General features: G+C 40.6%; 1 protein-coding gene and 1 long non-coding RNA gene across 9 annotated transcripts in view; one reads left to right on the forward strand and one right to left on the reverse strand.

Annotated features, from left to right (window-relative positions):
* The window catches only part of TMEM225B (transmembrane protein 225B), a 29,025-nt gene extending 23,291 nt beyond the window's left edge, over window positions 1-5,734 (forward strand). For all 7 annotated transcript variants that reach the window (XM_086691997.1, XM_086691999.1, XM_086692000.1 and 4 more), the window contains one exon: window positions 5,378-5,734. In XM_086691997.1, coding sequence (XP_086548123.1) covers window positions 5,378-5,729 — 352 coding nt within the window. In that variant the 3' untranslated portion in view covers window positions 5,730-5,734. The remainder of the gene's footprint in view (window positions 1-5,377) is intronic.
* LOC147572920 (uncharacterized) overlaps window positions 1-15,673 on the reverse strand; it is a 16,731-nt gene continuing 1,058 nt past the window's right edge. For both annotated transcript variants that reach the window (XR_015245432.1, XR_015245431.1), the window contains exons 2-4: window positions 12,541-12,683; window positions 6,656-6,737; window positions 1-243 (exon numbers count right to left, since the gene is read on the reverse strand). This is a non-coding gene — a long non-coding RNA (uncharacterized LOC147572920). The remainder of the gene's footprint in view (window positions 244-6,655; window positions 6,738-12,540; window positions 12,684-15,673) is intronic.

Consider the following 15,673-nt stretch of genomic DNA (forward strand, 5'->3'; position numbering starts at 1 on the left):
TTGTTTGTAAGTTACACCTTTATTTTATTTACCACTGAAAGAGAAAAAAGGATGCTAGGAATAATTCTAAGGTGGTATAACTTGTAAGGCACATCCTTATTTCAGAGATGTTAAGTGAAGAATATTGGCTTGTCTGCATTAATGAAATATGTTAGAATATTAAGAATCTTTGAAGTCCTGCCCCCTCAACCATGTGGCTCTTCCTGATCTTGTCCTCCTTTCTCCCCTCGGGAACCAATTATTCTGCAATTTATGATAATCATATTACTACACACATATATATCCTTAATATATTACTTAGTCTTACATGTTTTAAAACTTTGTATAATCATACTATATTTATTTTTCTGGAACTTGTTATGTTTGATCAACATTGTAACCTCCATGGTAATATGAAGAACTCTTAAGGTTCATTCACTTTTACCATCTTAAGTATTTAATTGTATAACTAAGCTTACCTGTAGAAGGAATATGGTATTTCTCTGTGTGAGAATTTTTTTTTTTCAACGTTTATTTATTTTTGGGACAGAGAGAGACAGAGCATGAACGGGGGAGGGGCAGAGAGAGAGGGAGACACAGAATCGGAAACAGGCTCCAGGCTCTGAGCCATCAGCCCAGAGCCCGACGCGGGGCTCGAACTCCCGGACCGCGAGATCGTGACCTGGCTGAAGTCGGACGCTTAACCGACTGCGCCACCCAGGCGCCCCCTCTGTGGGAGAATTTTAAGCTCACGATTCAGTTTCTTAAATGACTATAGGACTATTCAGGGATTTTATTTCCTTTTGAGTTAGTTTCAGTAATTTATATATGTCTATAAGCTTATACATTTTGTTTAAAATTTGAAATTTATTGGCATAAGTTTATTCAAAATGTTTTCTTTTTTAACTCTTTATTTTGTGATGCACCTGTAGTGATGTGCTTCTTTTTTCATACCTAGTTTTCTCTTTTTTCATTGCCAATTTTGTCAGAGGTTTACCATATTTTTAGTCTTTTCAAAGAACCAGGTTTAAGCTTTCTTGAACCTTCATATTTTATGTTTGTTTTCTATTGAATTAATTTTTACTTCTTATTTTGAACTTCCTTCCCTACTTCTTTTTTGTATTTATTCTGCTATTCCGTTTCCAGCTTCTTAAATCACGATCTAGGGGCGCCTGGGTGGCTCAGTCGGTTGAGCGTCCGACTTCGGCTCAGGTCACGATCTCACGGTCCGTGAGTTCGAGCCCCGCGTCGGGCTCTGGGCTGATGGCTCAGAGCCTGGAGCCTGCTTCCGATTCTGTGTCTCCCTCTCTCTCTGACCCTCCCCCGTTCATGCTCTGTCTCTGTCTCAAAAATAAATAAACGTTAAAAAAAAATAAAAAAAAAAAATCACGATCTAAACTCATGGCTTACTTCTTCTTTTCTAAGTAGACAAGTAAAGCTCTATTTTCCCTGTGAGAATTGCTTTATTTGAATCTCCCATTTTCATATGTAATATTTTATGTTATTGTTCTATTTCAAACATTTTCCAGTTCCCCTTATGATATTTTGGATCCATGAAGTATTTTAAAATATACTTTTAAATTTCTAAGCATATAATTTTTTACTGTATCTTGTGTTAATGATTTTAACTTAATTTCAATTTGATGAGAGATCATGGTCTGTATAATCCTAATGTGTTCAGATTTATTGAGACATGTTTTATAGTCTAGTCTGAGGTCCACTTTCATGTTTTATGTTGAATACAACTTTTCATTTATAAACATCAGATCAAGCTTGTTTATTATATTGTTCAAATCTTGATTTAGAATTGTTCTGTTTTACTGGTGAATTGAACTTTTATTTAGTCATTATGCCATGATCTTTTTAATTTCTAGAAATCCCTTTTGTTAAAGTCTGTTTTATCTGATATTACTCTAGCTATTTCTACATTCTTTAGGTCAGTATTTGCCTGTTCTATATCTTTTTGATCTTTTACTTATATGTAACACATAGCTTATGATTGTATTTTTTCATCTAGTCTTACAATCTTTGTTTTTTTAAATGTTTATTTATTTTTGAGAGAGAGAGAGAGAATGAGAATGAGAATACAAGCGGGGGAGGGGCAGAGAGAAGGGGAGACACAGAAGCCAAAGCAGGCTCCAGGCTCTGAGCTCTCAGTACAGAGCCTGACTCAGGGCTCAGTCTCACGAACTGTGAGATGATGACCCGAGCCAAAGTCGGGCACTTAATCCACTGAGCCACTTAGGCTCCCCCTACACTCTTTGTCTTTTAACTGGAGCATTTATTATTGACTGACATTTATTGTGACTACTGACACATTTGATCCTTTTTTTTGAAGTTTATTTTATTTATTTTGAGAGAGAGAGAGAGAGTGAGAGTGGGAGAGGGGCAGAGAGAGAGGAAGACAGAGAATCCCAAGCAGGCTCCATCCACACTGCCAGTGCAGATCCCAACGTGGGGCTCGATCTCAAGAACTGTGAGATTATGACCTCAGCCAATATCAAGAGTTGGACACCTGATTGACTGAGCCACCCAGGTGCCCCATATTTGTATTTTTTCTACCACCTTACCTCGTGCTTTCAATTTTTTCTGCTCCCCAGTCCCACCTCTCTTGCCTTGCTTCTAATTGATTGACTTTTATCTATACATTTCTCATTATATCCTCCCCCTCTTTAGTTTGGAAGTTATGGAATCTATTTGTATTCTTGTAGTAGTTACTCTTGACATTTTAATACGCTTACTTAACAAAGTTGGAAGTTCATCAACACATTTATTTTCTTCATAAGTAATACAAGGTACTTCCCTCCTAATTTATATGCTATTTTGCACAATGTTTTAGTTTCTTCTGTTTTCTTTTTAGTTCTGTATATTTGACAGTATTGTTACTTTATGCATTTAATATTTATTTGTTTAAATTTACCCACATATTTATCAGTTTAGATGCTCATCAAACCTCAGACCTTCTGTCTAAGGACCCTCTGTCCTTCTGCCTGAAATACATCCTTTATAATGTGTTTTAGTGAGGTTCAGTTAGAGATACACTTTCTCTCATATTTTGTTTGTATGAAATTATCTTCCTTTCATTTTTGTTTACTAAAATTAATTTTGCCATACTTACATTTTTTTAGATAGTATTTTTTTAAGTTTATTTATTTATTTTGAGAGAGAGAGAGAGAATATCCCACTCTCAAACTCACGAACTGCGAAATCATGACCCGAGCCCAAATCAAGATGCTTAACCAACTGAGCCACCCAGGCGGCCTGCTGTACTTACATTTTTAAGTTGACAGTATTCTCACAGCATTCAAGATATTCTGTTATTACTTTACCACTTCCATTGTTGTTGTTAATCTGACTCTGTAAAAATATCATTCTTTTGGGACACTTGGGTGGCTCAGTCGGTTGAGTGTCAGACTTTGGCTCAGGTCATGATCTCGAGGTTCGTGAGTTCGAGCCCCGCATCAGGCTGTCTGCTGTCAGTGCAGAGTATGCTCGGATCCTGTGTCTCCCTCTCTCTCTGCCCTTCCCCCACTCTCTCGCGTGCTCTCTCTCTCTCTGTCAAAAATAAATAAACATTTAAACAATATATCATTTAAAAAAATTTTTAATGTTTGTTTATTTTTGAGAGAGACAGACAGACAGACAGAGCACAAGCTGGGGAGGGGCAGAGAGAGAGGAAGACACAGAATTTGAAGCGGGCTCCAGGCCCCATGCTGTTAGCACAGAGCCCAGCGTGGGGCTCGAACTCATGAACTGTGAGATCGTGACCTGAGCCGAAGTCAGAGGCTCAACTGACTGAGCCACCCAGGCACCCCTATATCATTCTTTTTGAGGCACTCTTTGTTTTCTGTAAGGCTTTCTTGGGCATTTTGCAGAGTGTAGATATTTGTGTTATGATTTGTGGTGTGAACTGAGTCTGAGGAGTAATGTCTTTCAGAATTTCTCAAATATTTTTATCTTCTTTCTATATTCTTTCCCTCTTTTCCAGGAAGACGTATGTTAGACTTTGTTACTGTATCCTGCGTGTGTGTCTCTCTCTCTTGCTTTCCATTTCTTTGCTTTTTTTTCCCCCCTTCTATCTCTTTGTCTTTCTGGGCTGTATTCTGAATAACTTATATAGATGTATCTTCAATTTAATCCATTCACTTTTTAGCTGTGTCTGATCTGCTATTTAACTTATCCATTAATTATTTTAGTCAATCTGTTTTTATGACCAGAAGTTATATTTTTCCTTAATGCTTGTTAATTTTTATACTCTTTTCTCTACTTATATTTTTAATCTATTCTATAAATATATTTTTATTATGCATGTTAAACATACTTTACATTCTGTGTCTTACAAGTTTAACAACTGAAATACAAGTCTCTGTCTGTTGGCTGCTGCTTTTGCAGGCTTTTGCTTATGGCATCTTATTTCTTGGTACAATTGTGATTTTTGACTGTGAATTATTTTCCTTGAAAAAACAAATTTTTTGGTGGAAATCCTTTGAAGCCTGTATATAAAGTATTTTCTCAAAAAGGGATCTGCATCTGTTTCTGCTTGGTGCTTATATGCACAGCTAGCCTAGAATCACATAGGTATTTGTGTAGTTGCAGATCCATATAACAGCTAGCCTCTGTTTATGAGTTCTTAGTCAATCTTGGTAACTTCAAAGTTCTAGCTTTGTAGACCCTTGTTAGATTCATCTTGAGTAGGCCCTGGGCTTTTCCTCTCATTTTCTGTGCCCCAAAAGGCCCGCAGAATGGAAACTCAGGGTCACCGGAGTTGAGTGTATGTCTCCAAGGTGAAGGCTAATTGTGTGCTTGCTTAACTCTCTAGGTTCCTGTTTTCACTAGGGTTTTGTTTCTAAGAATGCCTTACTCTGATGCCAGTTTGCTGATATATTTACAAATTAGTTTTTGAAGAAAAATCTTATTTAGAATTTTTGTCGTTTTTAGTGGGAGGGTATGTAGTCTGCTATATTGCTGAAAATAGAAGTTGTCCTTTATCTGAGTCTTAACCTTAATACAGCATTTACTGTTCACTCAAGATACCTCTATTTGTTCTATGACATCAATTCTCTTCTTCCATTTTACTTTACTGAGGGTCTTGAGTTGCCTCAAAAAGCCTGGGTTTTATGTCTTAAACCTCTTTTTCTTGCCTATTAATAGTTAGACAGTTGCTAAGATGCCTTCCAACACTGGCTGTGGTTCTGTGAGTTTATCCATCTATTTGTATGCCTTGTCTTGTGATGGGTCCTGTTTTCCCATCTATCTCTGTAATTCTCTACATCGGAGGGGAGAACTAGGGAAGGTGGGTGCAGACCGGAAGGGGTCACACATTAAAGGAGGGAGTGCCTGACCTCTAGGGCACGGAGAGCTTGACTCAACTCTGACCTGAACTTTCGCTGTCACCCAGGTGCCATCTGCCTCTTTCAAGAAGCAGCCTGCCTTCGCTGCCGTTTGTTGCCCAATTCCCAGAGTATCCAGGAGACCCAAGGGGTCATACACCTGGAGAATATGGAGAGTCTGGGAGGAGACCTGAGCTCAATACAAAAGGAGACACTGCTGAAGGAAGAAACAATTATCTAGTCCAGGAGAGCGTCCTCCGGCATCGGCAGCTGTGTGAGTGCGTGTGTGGAGGCGTAAGCGGCAGCCAGTTTCTGCTGCTTTTGGTGAGCTTCCTGAGTGTCAGATCCATGTTCTACTTCCCCACACTCACAGTGATTCTGTCTTGCTTGTATTTGCAATTCGTTAAAAAATTTTTTTGAATTTTTCTGAGTTTCCTGAGTGGTTTTTTTTTTGGGGGGGGGGGGAGGCAAGTGCTTTCAATAAAAGGACTACTGTCTTTTAATCCATACCAGCTTAGAGGACAGGAAGGGAGGAAGAAATATTACAAAATGGTCAAGTGAAGTCAGCTTTTGTAAAACAAAAACAAAACAACAAAAGCAAAAACAACAGAAGGTGTTTGAGTTAGTGACGTTAATAAGAAAAAAGTGATGTCCCCAGACAAAGATGGGACTCAGTGCAGGAAACTTCCTAAGTCTGTGTTAGAGGGAAGGGTTGGGAGTGGTTAAAGGGTGAACGCTTCACAGGATTGAGCTCCCAGATCTGGAAGTCTGAGCCTAATGGGTCTGTGCTCTGGAGGAAGCACAGGCAAGTTAGCCAACCAATGTATGGGTGTTGCCTCCTCTCACTAGAGCCGGAGACCTCCTGAGAGCATCTCTAACGTGTCCCCTTCACGGTCCTCCTGGTGCTTACAGAATGGGGAGCTCTTAGCTCCCTGGTGTAGCTGGTAAGTACAAATGCCTTAGGACAATGAAGGGGATAGAACAGTGATCCAAGTCCTCTGCTGGCTTCATACCCGTTTTTCATCTGAACAGTACCAATCAGCAACGCCTTCCCACTTTGCTCTCTAAAGAACACAGATATGGGAAAAGCTCTTGCAACTTAAGCAGTGCAACTTCAGAAACAAGTATGGGGAGCCGTGTATCTGGAGGGGCATGTGGTGGGCAAGGCTAGAGTCAAGTGGGCTTTGCTGTGACTGTTAGCCAATGGCCTGTAAAGGTGGACCTTGTGCCATGCACCACAGGGGCTAGTTCCTGTTCTCCAGAGGCTCACACCCCAGCAGAGAAGCCAGGACATACACACCAGAAAAATAGCCACTTAATGTTTTAGATTGCTTTTAGTTTCTTACCACATTTCTCTCCGAAAGGTATCTTGAGAGTTTCTTGCAGGGATATGGTGACAGCCTAGTTCTAGTCTGCCCACTTTTCCTCCTAGAAAACAACCCAAAAACCCATACAGGAACTATAATTATCAGTGAAACTAGGAACAGAGAAAACTTACAAACTCTAAAATATGTAATTGCAGCCCAAAGCACTAAGCCAGCAGAACCAGTATGGGAAGCCACAACTGGGAGACAGCATGGTGAGCAAGGGGGAGTGGGTCAGAGAATACACAGAGGCCCTAGTGGTGGCAAGCTAAAAAAGCCACTAGCAAATATGAAACTTCAGATTTCTGAGAAGGACCCACCTTGAGAGGAAATGGCTATGAATAGGATAGGGAAGCAACAGGGTGGGGCACATGTTGGGGGGTGGGCAGAGAAGGCACAGAAAGTGCCTGGGAGTCTATCAAAGGAAATTTTTAAGGAAGCACCACTTTTTATTTATTTATTTATTTATTTATTTATTTATTTATTTATTTATTTATTTTTAACGTTTATTTTTTATTGAGAGACTGCGAGACACAGAGAGTGAGCAGGGGAGGGGCAGAGACAGGGGTAGACACAGAATCTGAAGCAGTCTCCAGGCTCTGAGCTGTCAGCACAGAGCCTGATGCGTGGCTCAAACTCACAAACCGTGAGATCATGATCCGAGCTGAAGTCAGAGGCTTAACTAACTGAGCCACCCAGGCACCCCAGGAAGCACCGCTTTTTAAAAAGAGACCACCTGGGAAGGTGGATGACAGTGTCTCTTGGTAGTGTTGGAGAATGGAAGGAAGGAAAGAGAGTGTAGTATGATTCCCTCTGAACCAAGTTAGGATGTAAGAATCCGAGGAATCTTGGCTACATAGGGAACTATATATTAAAGAAAGCATCCTTCCATGTAGCAGTGGAAGAGTCCTCACACTGAGAAGTGGGGAACACTCTGCTTCTCTGACTCCCCTTCCACAGGATACTCCTGCAAATAGCTGCCCCAGGAAAATCAAACTCATTCAAATAAAAGAGTGAAACAGCAACATCAATACAAAGGTATTATTTAAAAAAAAAAAAAAAGCACAAAGAAGGGGCACCCGGGTGGCTCAGTTGGGTAAGCATCCGACTTCAACTGTGATCTCACAGTTCGTGGGTTTGAGCCCTGTGTCGGGCTCTGTGCTGACAGCTCAGAGCCTGGAGCCTGCTTTGGATTTTGTGTCTCCCTTTCTCTCTGCCCCTATCCTCCCCTCTCGCTCTCAAAAATAAATAAACATTAAAAAAAATTTTTTAAAGCAGAGAAGTAAAAGTCTGGATATGAAGAAAACTCACCAGAAGTGTTGCCACAAAGTAGAGGAAAATTATAACACAATATTCCAAGATAAATTTAAACATTTAATGAAACAATTGCAGCTAGGGGGAATCAGAATTATAGGAACTCAGAGAAGAACATTCTGAGAACAGAAGGTGAGAGACAGATAACAAGGGAATATGAGAGGAGAATGGAGAGAATTCAAGAAAGAACTGGAAAAGGAAGACTAACTTAGAAGAAGCACCAGAGAGAAGAGATACTAGAACAGTAAGAGGCGTAAAGCATAAGGGTAGTAACAGTGAAGAAAATGAAATAAAGAAATGAAAAGGGTTAGCGAGAATGTGGAAGCAATGAAAGACAGATAAAGGAGATCCAAGATATGTAAAATTGGAGTCCCTGAGGAAAAACTGAAATAAAGGGACAAAACAAATATTTAAAATGAAAATTCAAGAAAATGTTTCTGAAGTAGATTTCCTTTCTATTGAAAAGTAGTAACAGTTACCTGGGACAACTGATACAAAATGATCAATTCCTTCCATGATGGGGCTGTGCTTTGTTGTTTTGTTTTTTATTGAAATACACAGTTTTTCTGGAAAAAAGTGCGGCCCCATCATGGAAGACCTGGAGAGTTTTTAACTTCCTTTATCCACAAACACTGGCATACGATACAAAATGTGCAAAAATGTGAATCAGAGAAAAAAATAACCAATAACCAATAGAAGCAGATGCCATGATTATCCAAACATTGGGGTTAGTGGACGCAAACTTTAAAATAGCTATTATTAATAAGTTAAAGAAATTAGAAGGAGAAAAAGCACAGAATTTTCAAAAAACAGAGAAAACTCTACCGAGATGCCATTTCTCCCTATGAGATTTGCAAAAGTCAAAATTTTGAGACAACACATTGTTTTGGCTATGCTGTGGGGATAGTGGGCACTGTCACATGATGTGGGTGGAATGACAAAAATGGCATGATCCCTGCTGAGGGGAATCTTGCAATGTCTGCAAAGCTATGGAAGCATTACTGATGTGATTTGAAGTTTGGGTTTGAGAGCGAACGGCCAGGAAAGAATTCTTAAAACTTTTTGGTGCAAATTATTTTATTATAGCACAGAGACAGGACCCAGGGGCAGAAAGAGCTGCACTGAGATTGTGAGGAGTGGCTGATTATATACTTTTTAATTAGTGGGGGTTAGGGACAGTTTAACTCTCTAAGGAATTTGGAAGCAAGGCTTTTGGGACCTTGAGGGGCTAGCTGCTGTTAAGATAAGGTTATTTTTGGGGCAGTTGGATGGCTCAGTTGGTTGAACATCTGTCTCTTGATAGGGGTTCAGGTTGTGACCTCAAGGTTGTGGGATTGAGCCCTGCAACACTCAGCGTGGAGCCTGTTTGGGATTCTCTCTCTGCCCCTCCTCCCCCTGCCCCCCACCTGCTCTCATGCACAAGTGCTCTCTCTCTCTGTCTCTAAGTAAATAAATAAATAAATAAACATGAAAGAAAGATATGGTTACTCTTAGTCTTTAAAAAAATTTTTTTTAACATTTATTTATTTTTGAGGCCATGTGAGAGAGTGCAAGCAGCGGAGGGGCAGACAGAGGGAGACACAGAATCTGAAGCAGGCTCCAAGCTGTGAGCTGTCAGCCCAGAACCCAATGGAGGGGCTGGAATTCACAAACGGTGAGATCATGACCTGAGCCGAAGTCAGATGCTTAACCAACTGAGCCACTCAGGCACCCCGGTTGCTTACTCTTAGTCTTTAATTAAAGACATAAACATTAAGGCATTAAGGCAGCCATGAGTTCCTTGAGGAAGGTCACGTTCTGCGTGTCTCTGGTATCTTATCTGAGCTTCAAGCTGTAAGGAAATTTAATTTTGGCTACTTTCTCTTGCCTTTGTTCTCCTCATCAATTAGTGCTTTAACAATCTCAATTTCATGATTTATCTAACAGATAATACCTGTACACACACTGTTATGCCCAGAATTCGTGATCCCCAAAGACCACTAGGGAGCCAAGTCCGATGCAAAAGCAAAAGAGCCTTTATTCGAGCTAGCTCGAGCTCAATCCCCTACCTGCACCGATGCAGCGGTGAGATACCAGGGAGAGAGAGCGAGTTTCAAAAGGACAAAGGTTTTATTGGGGCCTAGGGGCAGTTGGTGAGGTAATGGCTATGGCCTCAGCCGATTGGCTGGGGAAGGGTCCTGGGGAAGGGTCCGAGTCCTGTTAGGCAGGTGAGGGGCGGGTTACTCAAGGGGAGGAGGTGTGGTCAAGGTGAAGGACACAGAACAAGATGGAGTCCGCCCTTTCAACACTTAAAACTGACATTGGTCCAGGGTTATTAATTGCTGCATTTGTCACATCGAATGAGCAACTCAAATGTCCATTAGTAGGGGACATGTTAAATTCTGTTACATCCACACTAGCTTTAAAAAAATGAGGATGTCTATGTATAGACATGGAACATTTTCTTTTTTTTAAATTTTTTTTTTTCAACGTTTTTTATTTTATTTTTGGGACAGAGAGAGACAGAGCATGAACGGGGGAGGGGCAGAGAGAGAGGGAGACACAGCATCGGAAACAGGCTCCAGGCTCCGAGCCATCAGCCCAGAGCCCGACGCGGGGCTCGAACTCACGGACCGCGAGATTGTGACCTGGCTGAAGTCGGACGCTTAACCGACTGCGCCACCCAGGCGCCCCGACATGGAACATTTTCTAGGACATATTACATGATAAAAAAACAAGGCATCTAATGTAGTTCTTTTTGTGTAAGAAAGGGGGAGACAATAGGGAAAAATATACCAATATTAGTATTTGCAAACAAACTAATAAATCTTTAGAGATGGGGGTAGATTAGCGAATGGGCTGGGAGGAGTGGGCAGAGGTAGGAGCAATAATTCTGTGTAACTTATATGATTTTGACTCTCAAATCATGTAAACGTTTTACCTATTCAGAAATTCATATTAAGTCTTAAAGGATAAATGGGGTAATATAAGTAAAATATCCCAAACTGTCCATACCAGCACTTTGAACCCCTTAACCTTCATTTCTATAGTTAATGCAAAACATCTCTCACATCGGCCATTTTGTCTTGCTAAAGATAGGCCAGATTTAATTCTACCCATTTTTTTTTTTTTTTTTTTTTTTAATTAAAGAACTGGAGAGATGAAGTATTTACTCCAATGCCAGGCCTGACACCCCAGGTCCTCTGATGTTCATTCGGTACAGGTTTTTATTTTTTTATTTTTTAAATGTTCATTTCTGAGAGAGAGAGAGAGAGAGAGAGAGAGAGAGAGAGAATGAGAGGGGGAGGGGCAGCGAGGGGGACAGAGGATCCAAAGCAGGCTCTGCGCTGACAGTGGTAAGCCCCATGTGGGGCTCCAACTGAAGGGACCCTGAGATCATTGATGAGGTTTTACGGGGTGTTGGTGGAGTTTGTGGGGTCCAGAGCCGATGGCCAAGGAAGAATTCTTGAGACATCTTTAGTGCAAAAGTGATTTTATTAAAGCACACGACAGGACCGGTGGGTAGAAGAGCTGCCCTGGGGCCATGAGGAGAGACTGGTTATATATTATGGTGTTGGGGGAGGTAAAGTCCAGCGGAAGTTTCCAATGAGATTTTCATATGCTAAAGAAGACTCCCAGGACACTGTGGCCCAGGTATTGTCAAGCTAAGGTTGTTTTTCCCTCTAGCAAAGCATTAGCATTAAGATAGTAGGGAATTCCTGGAGAAACATTTTACTCTGCCAGCCTCAAGTATTTGTAATGGGCTGCAGGTTATAAGGAAATTTAATTTTATCTGCCATTTCCTTTTGCCTTTGTTTCCCACGTCAATCATGACCTGAGCTGAAGTCAGAGGCTTGACTGACTGAACCACCCAAGCATCCAGTACAGGTTTTTAAATGTTTTATTTATTTATTTATTTATTTATTTATTTATTTATTTATTTTTATTAAAAATTTTTTTAAGTTTATCTTAAAGTTTATTTATTTATTTAGAGCACTCTCAGAACAGGGGCAGAGAGAGAATCCCAAGGAAGCTCAGCACTGTCAGTGCAGAGCCCAATATGGGGTTCAAACTTACGGACCATGAAATCATGACCTGAGCGGAAGCTGGACACTTAACTGATTGAGCCACGCAGGTACCCCTAAATGTTTGATTTTTAAGTAAATTCTACTGCCTCTTCTGTTTCCTTTCTGTGGTAATGACCTCCCCCCCACCCCACACACACACCCTGCCCCACCATTTCTGTAGTTCACTTCACACCCTCATTTCTTTGGTCTTTTGTCAGATAATTTCCTTCTTCTCTGCCTATGCCCCTCTCTCTTTCTCCCTTCCTTCTTCTCTTTCCCCTTCTTTTCTCTCAGGCCCTCACAATGCTCTCAATTCATTCAGTACCATGTTCATTGCTAGGAAAAAATGCCTTCACTTGTTATGATGAGCACTGGTTATCGTATGTAAGTGATGAATCACTAAATTCGATGCCTGAAACCAATATTACACTACTCATTAGCTCACTAGAATTTAAATAAAAATTTGAAATAAAGAAAGAAAGAAAAAATGCCATCATATTTACTCACCATCCCTGAAATCGGTCTTCTGTTTGACAATGCCATTTCCCTAGCAATCCCTTGGTTATATTCTGATCTCTCAGCCAGGAACATGAGGTTGGTTTCCTTTGTAGTTTTCAGACTAATGTTCTTAATTTTTCTTCAAAAATCTTCTGTTTAGATCATGGAAAAGAAGGGCCAGTGATGTAGATAAAAGCTCTTCCAAATATAAAAGATAATTATAAAACTGCAGTTATGAAAACAATTTGGCAGGTCCTGACACAGGATACAGATAGATTACAGAATAGGTGTGTGAACATAGAGACAACTTTATATAGGAAAAGACAGATCCTTCAATAAATGGTGTTGAGGAAAACTTCCTAGCCATTTGGAGTATGGAAGGCAAAAAGCAGATTTTAAAAACAGGATGAAAGAATTTGAAATATAAAACATATAATATTTTGCAATGCATGAAGTTCATTAAGAAAGACAAATAGGAGGGGTGCCTGGATGGCTCAGTCTATTAAGCATATGGCTCTTGATCTCGGCTCAGGTCATGATCTCAAGGTTCCTGAGTTTGAGCTAAGCCTGGGGCTCTCTGCATTGTCAGTACATAGCCTGCTTGGGATTCTCTCTCCCTGCCTCTGCTCCTCCCATGCTCACACACACGTGCATGCGTGCTTTCTCTCAGAATACATAAATAAACTTAAAAAAAATTTTTTTAAATAAGAAAACTGGGAAAATATTTGCAAGACATTTGAAAAAGGGCTAGGTTTCTTTTTTAAAAAAATTTTTTTTAATGTTTATTTATTTTTGAGACAGAGACAGAGCATGAATGGGGGAGGGGCAGAGAGAGAGGGAGACACAGAATCAGAAGCAGTCTCCAGGCTGAGCCATCAGCCCAGAGCCTGACGCGGGGCTCGAACTCACGAACTGTGAGATCGTGACCTGAGCTGAAGTCAGACGCCCAACCGATTGAGCCACCCAGGCGCCCCAGGGCTAGGTTTCTTAATGTGCAAGAACCACATACATCAATAAGAAAGAGATAAATAACCTAACAAAAATAGAGGGAAGGATAAAAATAGCCAGTTCGCAGGAAAAGAAATACAAGTAACTAATGTAGGTAGAAATAATGATTGACTTCCCTTGTAATTAAGAAGTGAAAATAAAAATTGGGGCACCATTTATTTCCCTTATCAGATTGGCAAAGATGGAAAGGTTTGATAACATCCATTGTTGATGAGATTGTGGGGAAACGAAACTTATTCCCCATCATCATTGGGAATGGAAATTGGTGCAGTCTGTAATGTAGGGTAATTCATTTGGCAACAGCCAACAAAATTCCACATGCATATAACTTTTAGACTCAGCAATTTCATGTATGGAAATTCATCCCAAGATTCATTTGCAAAAAGTGAAAGAGGAATGACATATAACAATGTTCATTCTAGATTTCTGGTCAAATCTAATGCTGGAAAAAACCTAAATGTCCGCCAAGAGTCTTCAGAAGTCACGGCAAATCCATGCAATGAAACACTATGCAGCTGGTAAAAAGAGCTGAGTAGATCAATATATGTAGATAAGGAAAGATAAGTTATTTAGTGAATAAAAGCAAAGTGCAGAACAGAATATAGCATGGTTCTATTTATGGAACACAAAAAGGAAATGCATTTTATGCTTAGTTTGGCTATAACATTTCTGGAAAAGTTCCTGAAACCTGCCTCATGGCCTCATCCTTGCCTCTGAGTCTTCAGTTTCTCCTTGTTGTTCTTGTTGGTTTGCATCCCTCCTTTCTGCTCAGCTTGTACTCATGGTCACTCAACGCAAACATCTCTCATCAGAACCCCCATCCTCTCATATGACAAATCCCAACATTACATTAATCCACCTGTTTAAGCAAATTTGCCCCAGATGGTGCAAACAATTGTGTGGATTGATTCTGTCACTTGTTTTGTTTTTACCTTCACTTGGGTGTGCAGTGTTGACAATCTTTCCATTCACCTTACAATTTTTTCTTACATCATTCCTCACAATAGATCATTGTCCCTTGCATTCTAGCAGGTAATATCACTAAGGAAAGAGGCCAAGAATGAACTCCTCAGACACCTCTCTAGAGTAATTTTAAAACCATCTACTTCAGGGGTCAGCAAACTACAGGCTTTGTGTCAAATCTAGCACTGGCTGTGAGCTAAACATAGTTTTGATATTTTTACAGGATTGTAAAGATGAAGAATATGTGAAAATGTGTCCAGTAAAGCCTAGGGTAGTCACTTTCTGGTCTTTCATAGAAAAAGTTTGCTAAGCCCCAACCTAGACCATCACCCATGTTTCTTTTCTTCCCAATTAGCAGGAGCCCCTTTCTCCTCTCCACAGTTGCCCTGGAAACCTGTGATCTTATCCAATCTCCTCCTGCCTCTACCAGAATGCTCTCTTCCCTGTATCTTCTCCATGTCAAGCTGAAGAAATGTTTTTTTTTTTTTTTTTTTTAACGTTTATTTATTTTTTTGGGACAGAGAGAGACAGAGCATGAACGGGGGAGGGGCAGAGAGAGAGGGAGACACAGAATCAGAAACAGGCTCCAGGCTCTGAGCCATCAGCCCAGAGCCCGACGCAGGGCTCGAACTCACGGACCGCGAGATCGTGACCTGGCTGAAGTCGGACGCTCAACCGACTGCGCCACCCAGGCGCCCCAAGAAATGTTTTTGATATCACTAGGAATAGCTCAATTTTCCCAGACAGATTGAGCCAATCAGCCAGTTTCATTTGGCCCTGAGTGACGAGGTTGTCTCCTATCTCTCAGAAGTGAGTGCATGTTAGTGGATGGAGGCTATCTGAAACTGTTTCCAAGGTGGACTGAAAATGTAATTTGTAGTATAAAAGAATCTGAGATCCTGTGAGCTCAGTTGGACTTGGGCCAGGATGTGGTATAAGGTGTGGACCCAATATTATCTCTTTCCAGATGACCAGCCTGTTGTCTGCTTTTTAAATGTCCATTATTTTTTTTGTTTATTTATTTATTTTGAGAGAGAGAGAGAGAGAGAGAGAGAGAGAGAGAACCCCAAGCAGGCTCCACACTGTCAGTGCAGAGCCCCATGTGGGACTGGGGCTTGATCTCACAAACCGTGAGATCATGACCTGAGTCAAAATCAAGAGCTGGCGCTCA

Source organism: Puma concolor, chromosome E3, assembly GCF_028749965.1.
Source record: "Puma concolor isolate L17-30 chromosome E3, mPumCon1.1.hap2, whole genome shotgun sequence".
NCBI lineage: Eukaryota > Metazoa > Chordata > Mammalia > Carnivora > Felidae > Puma > Puma concolor.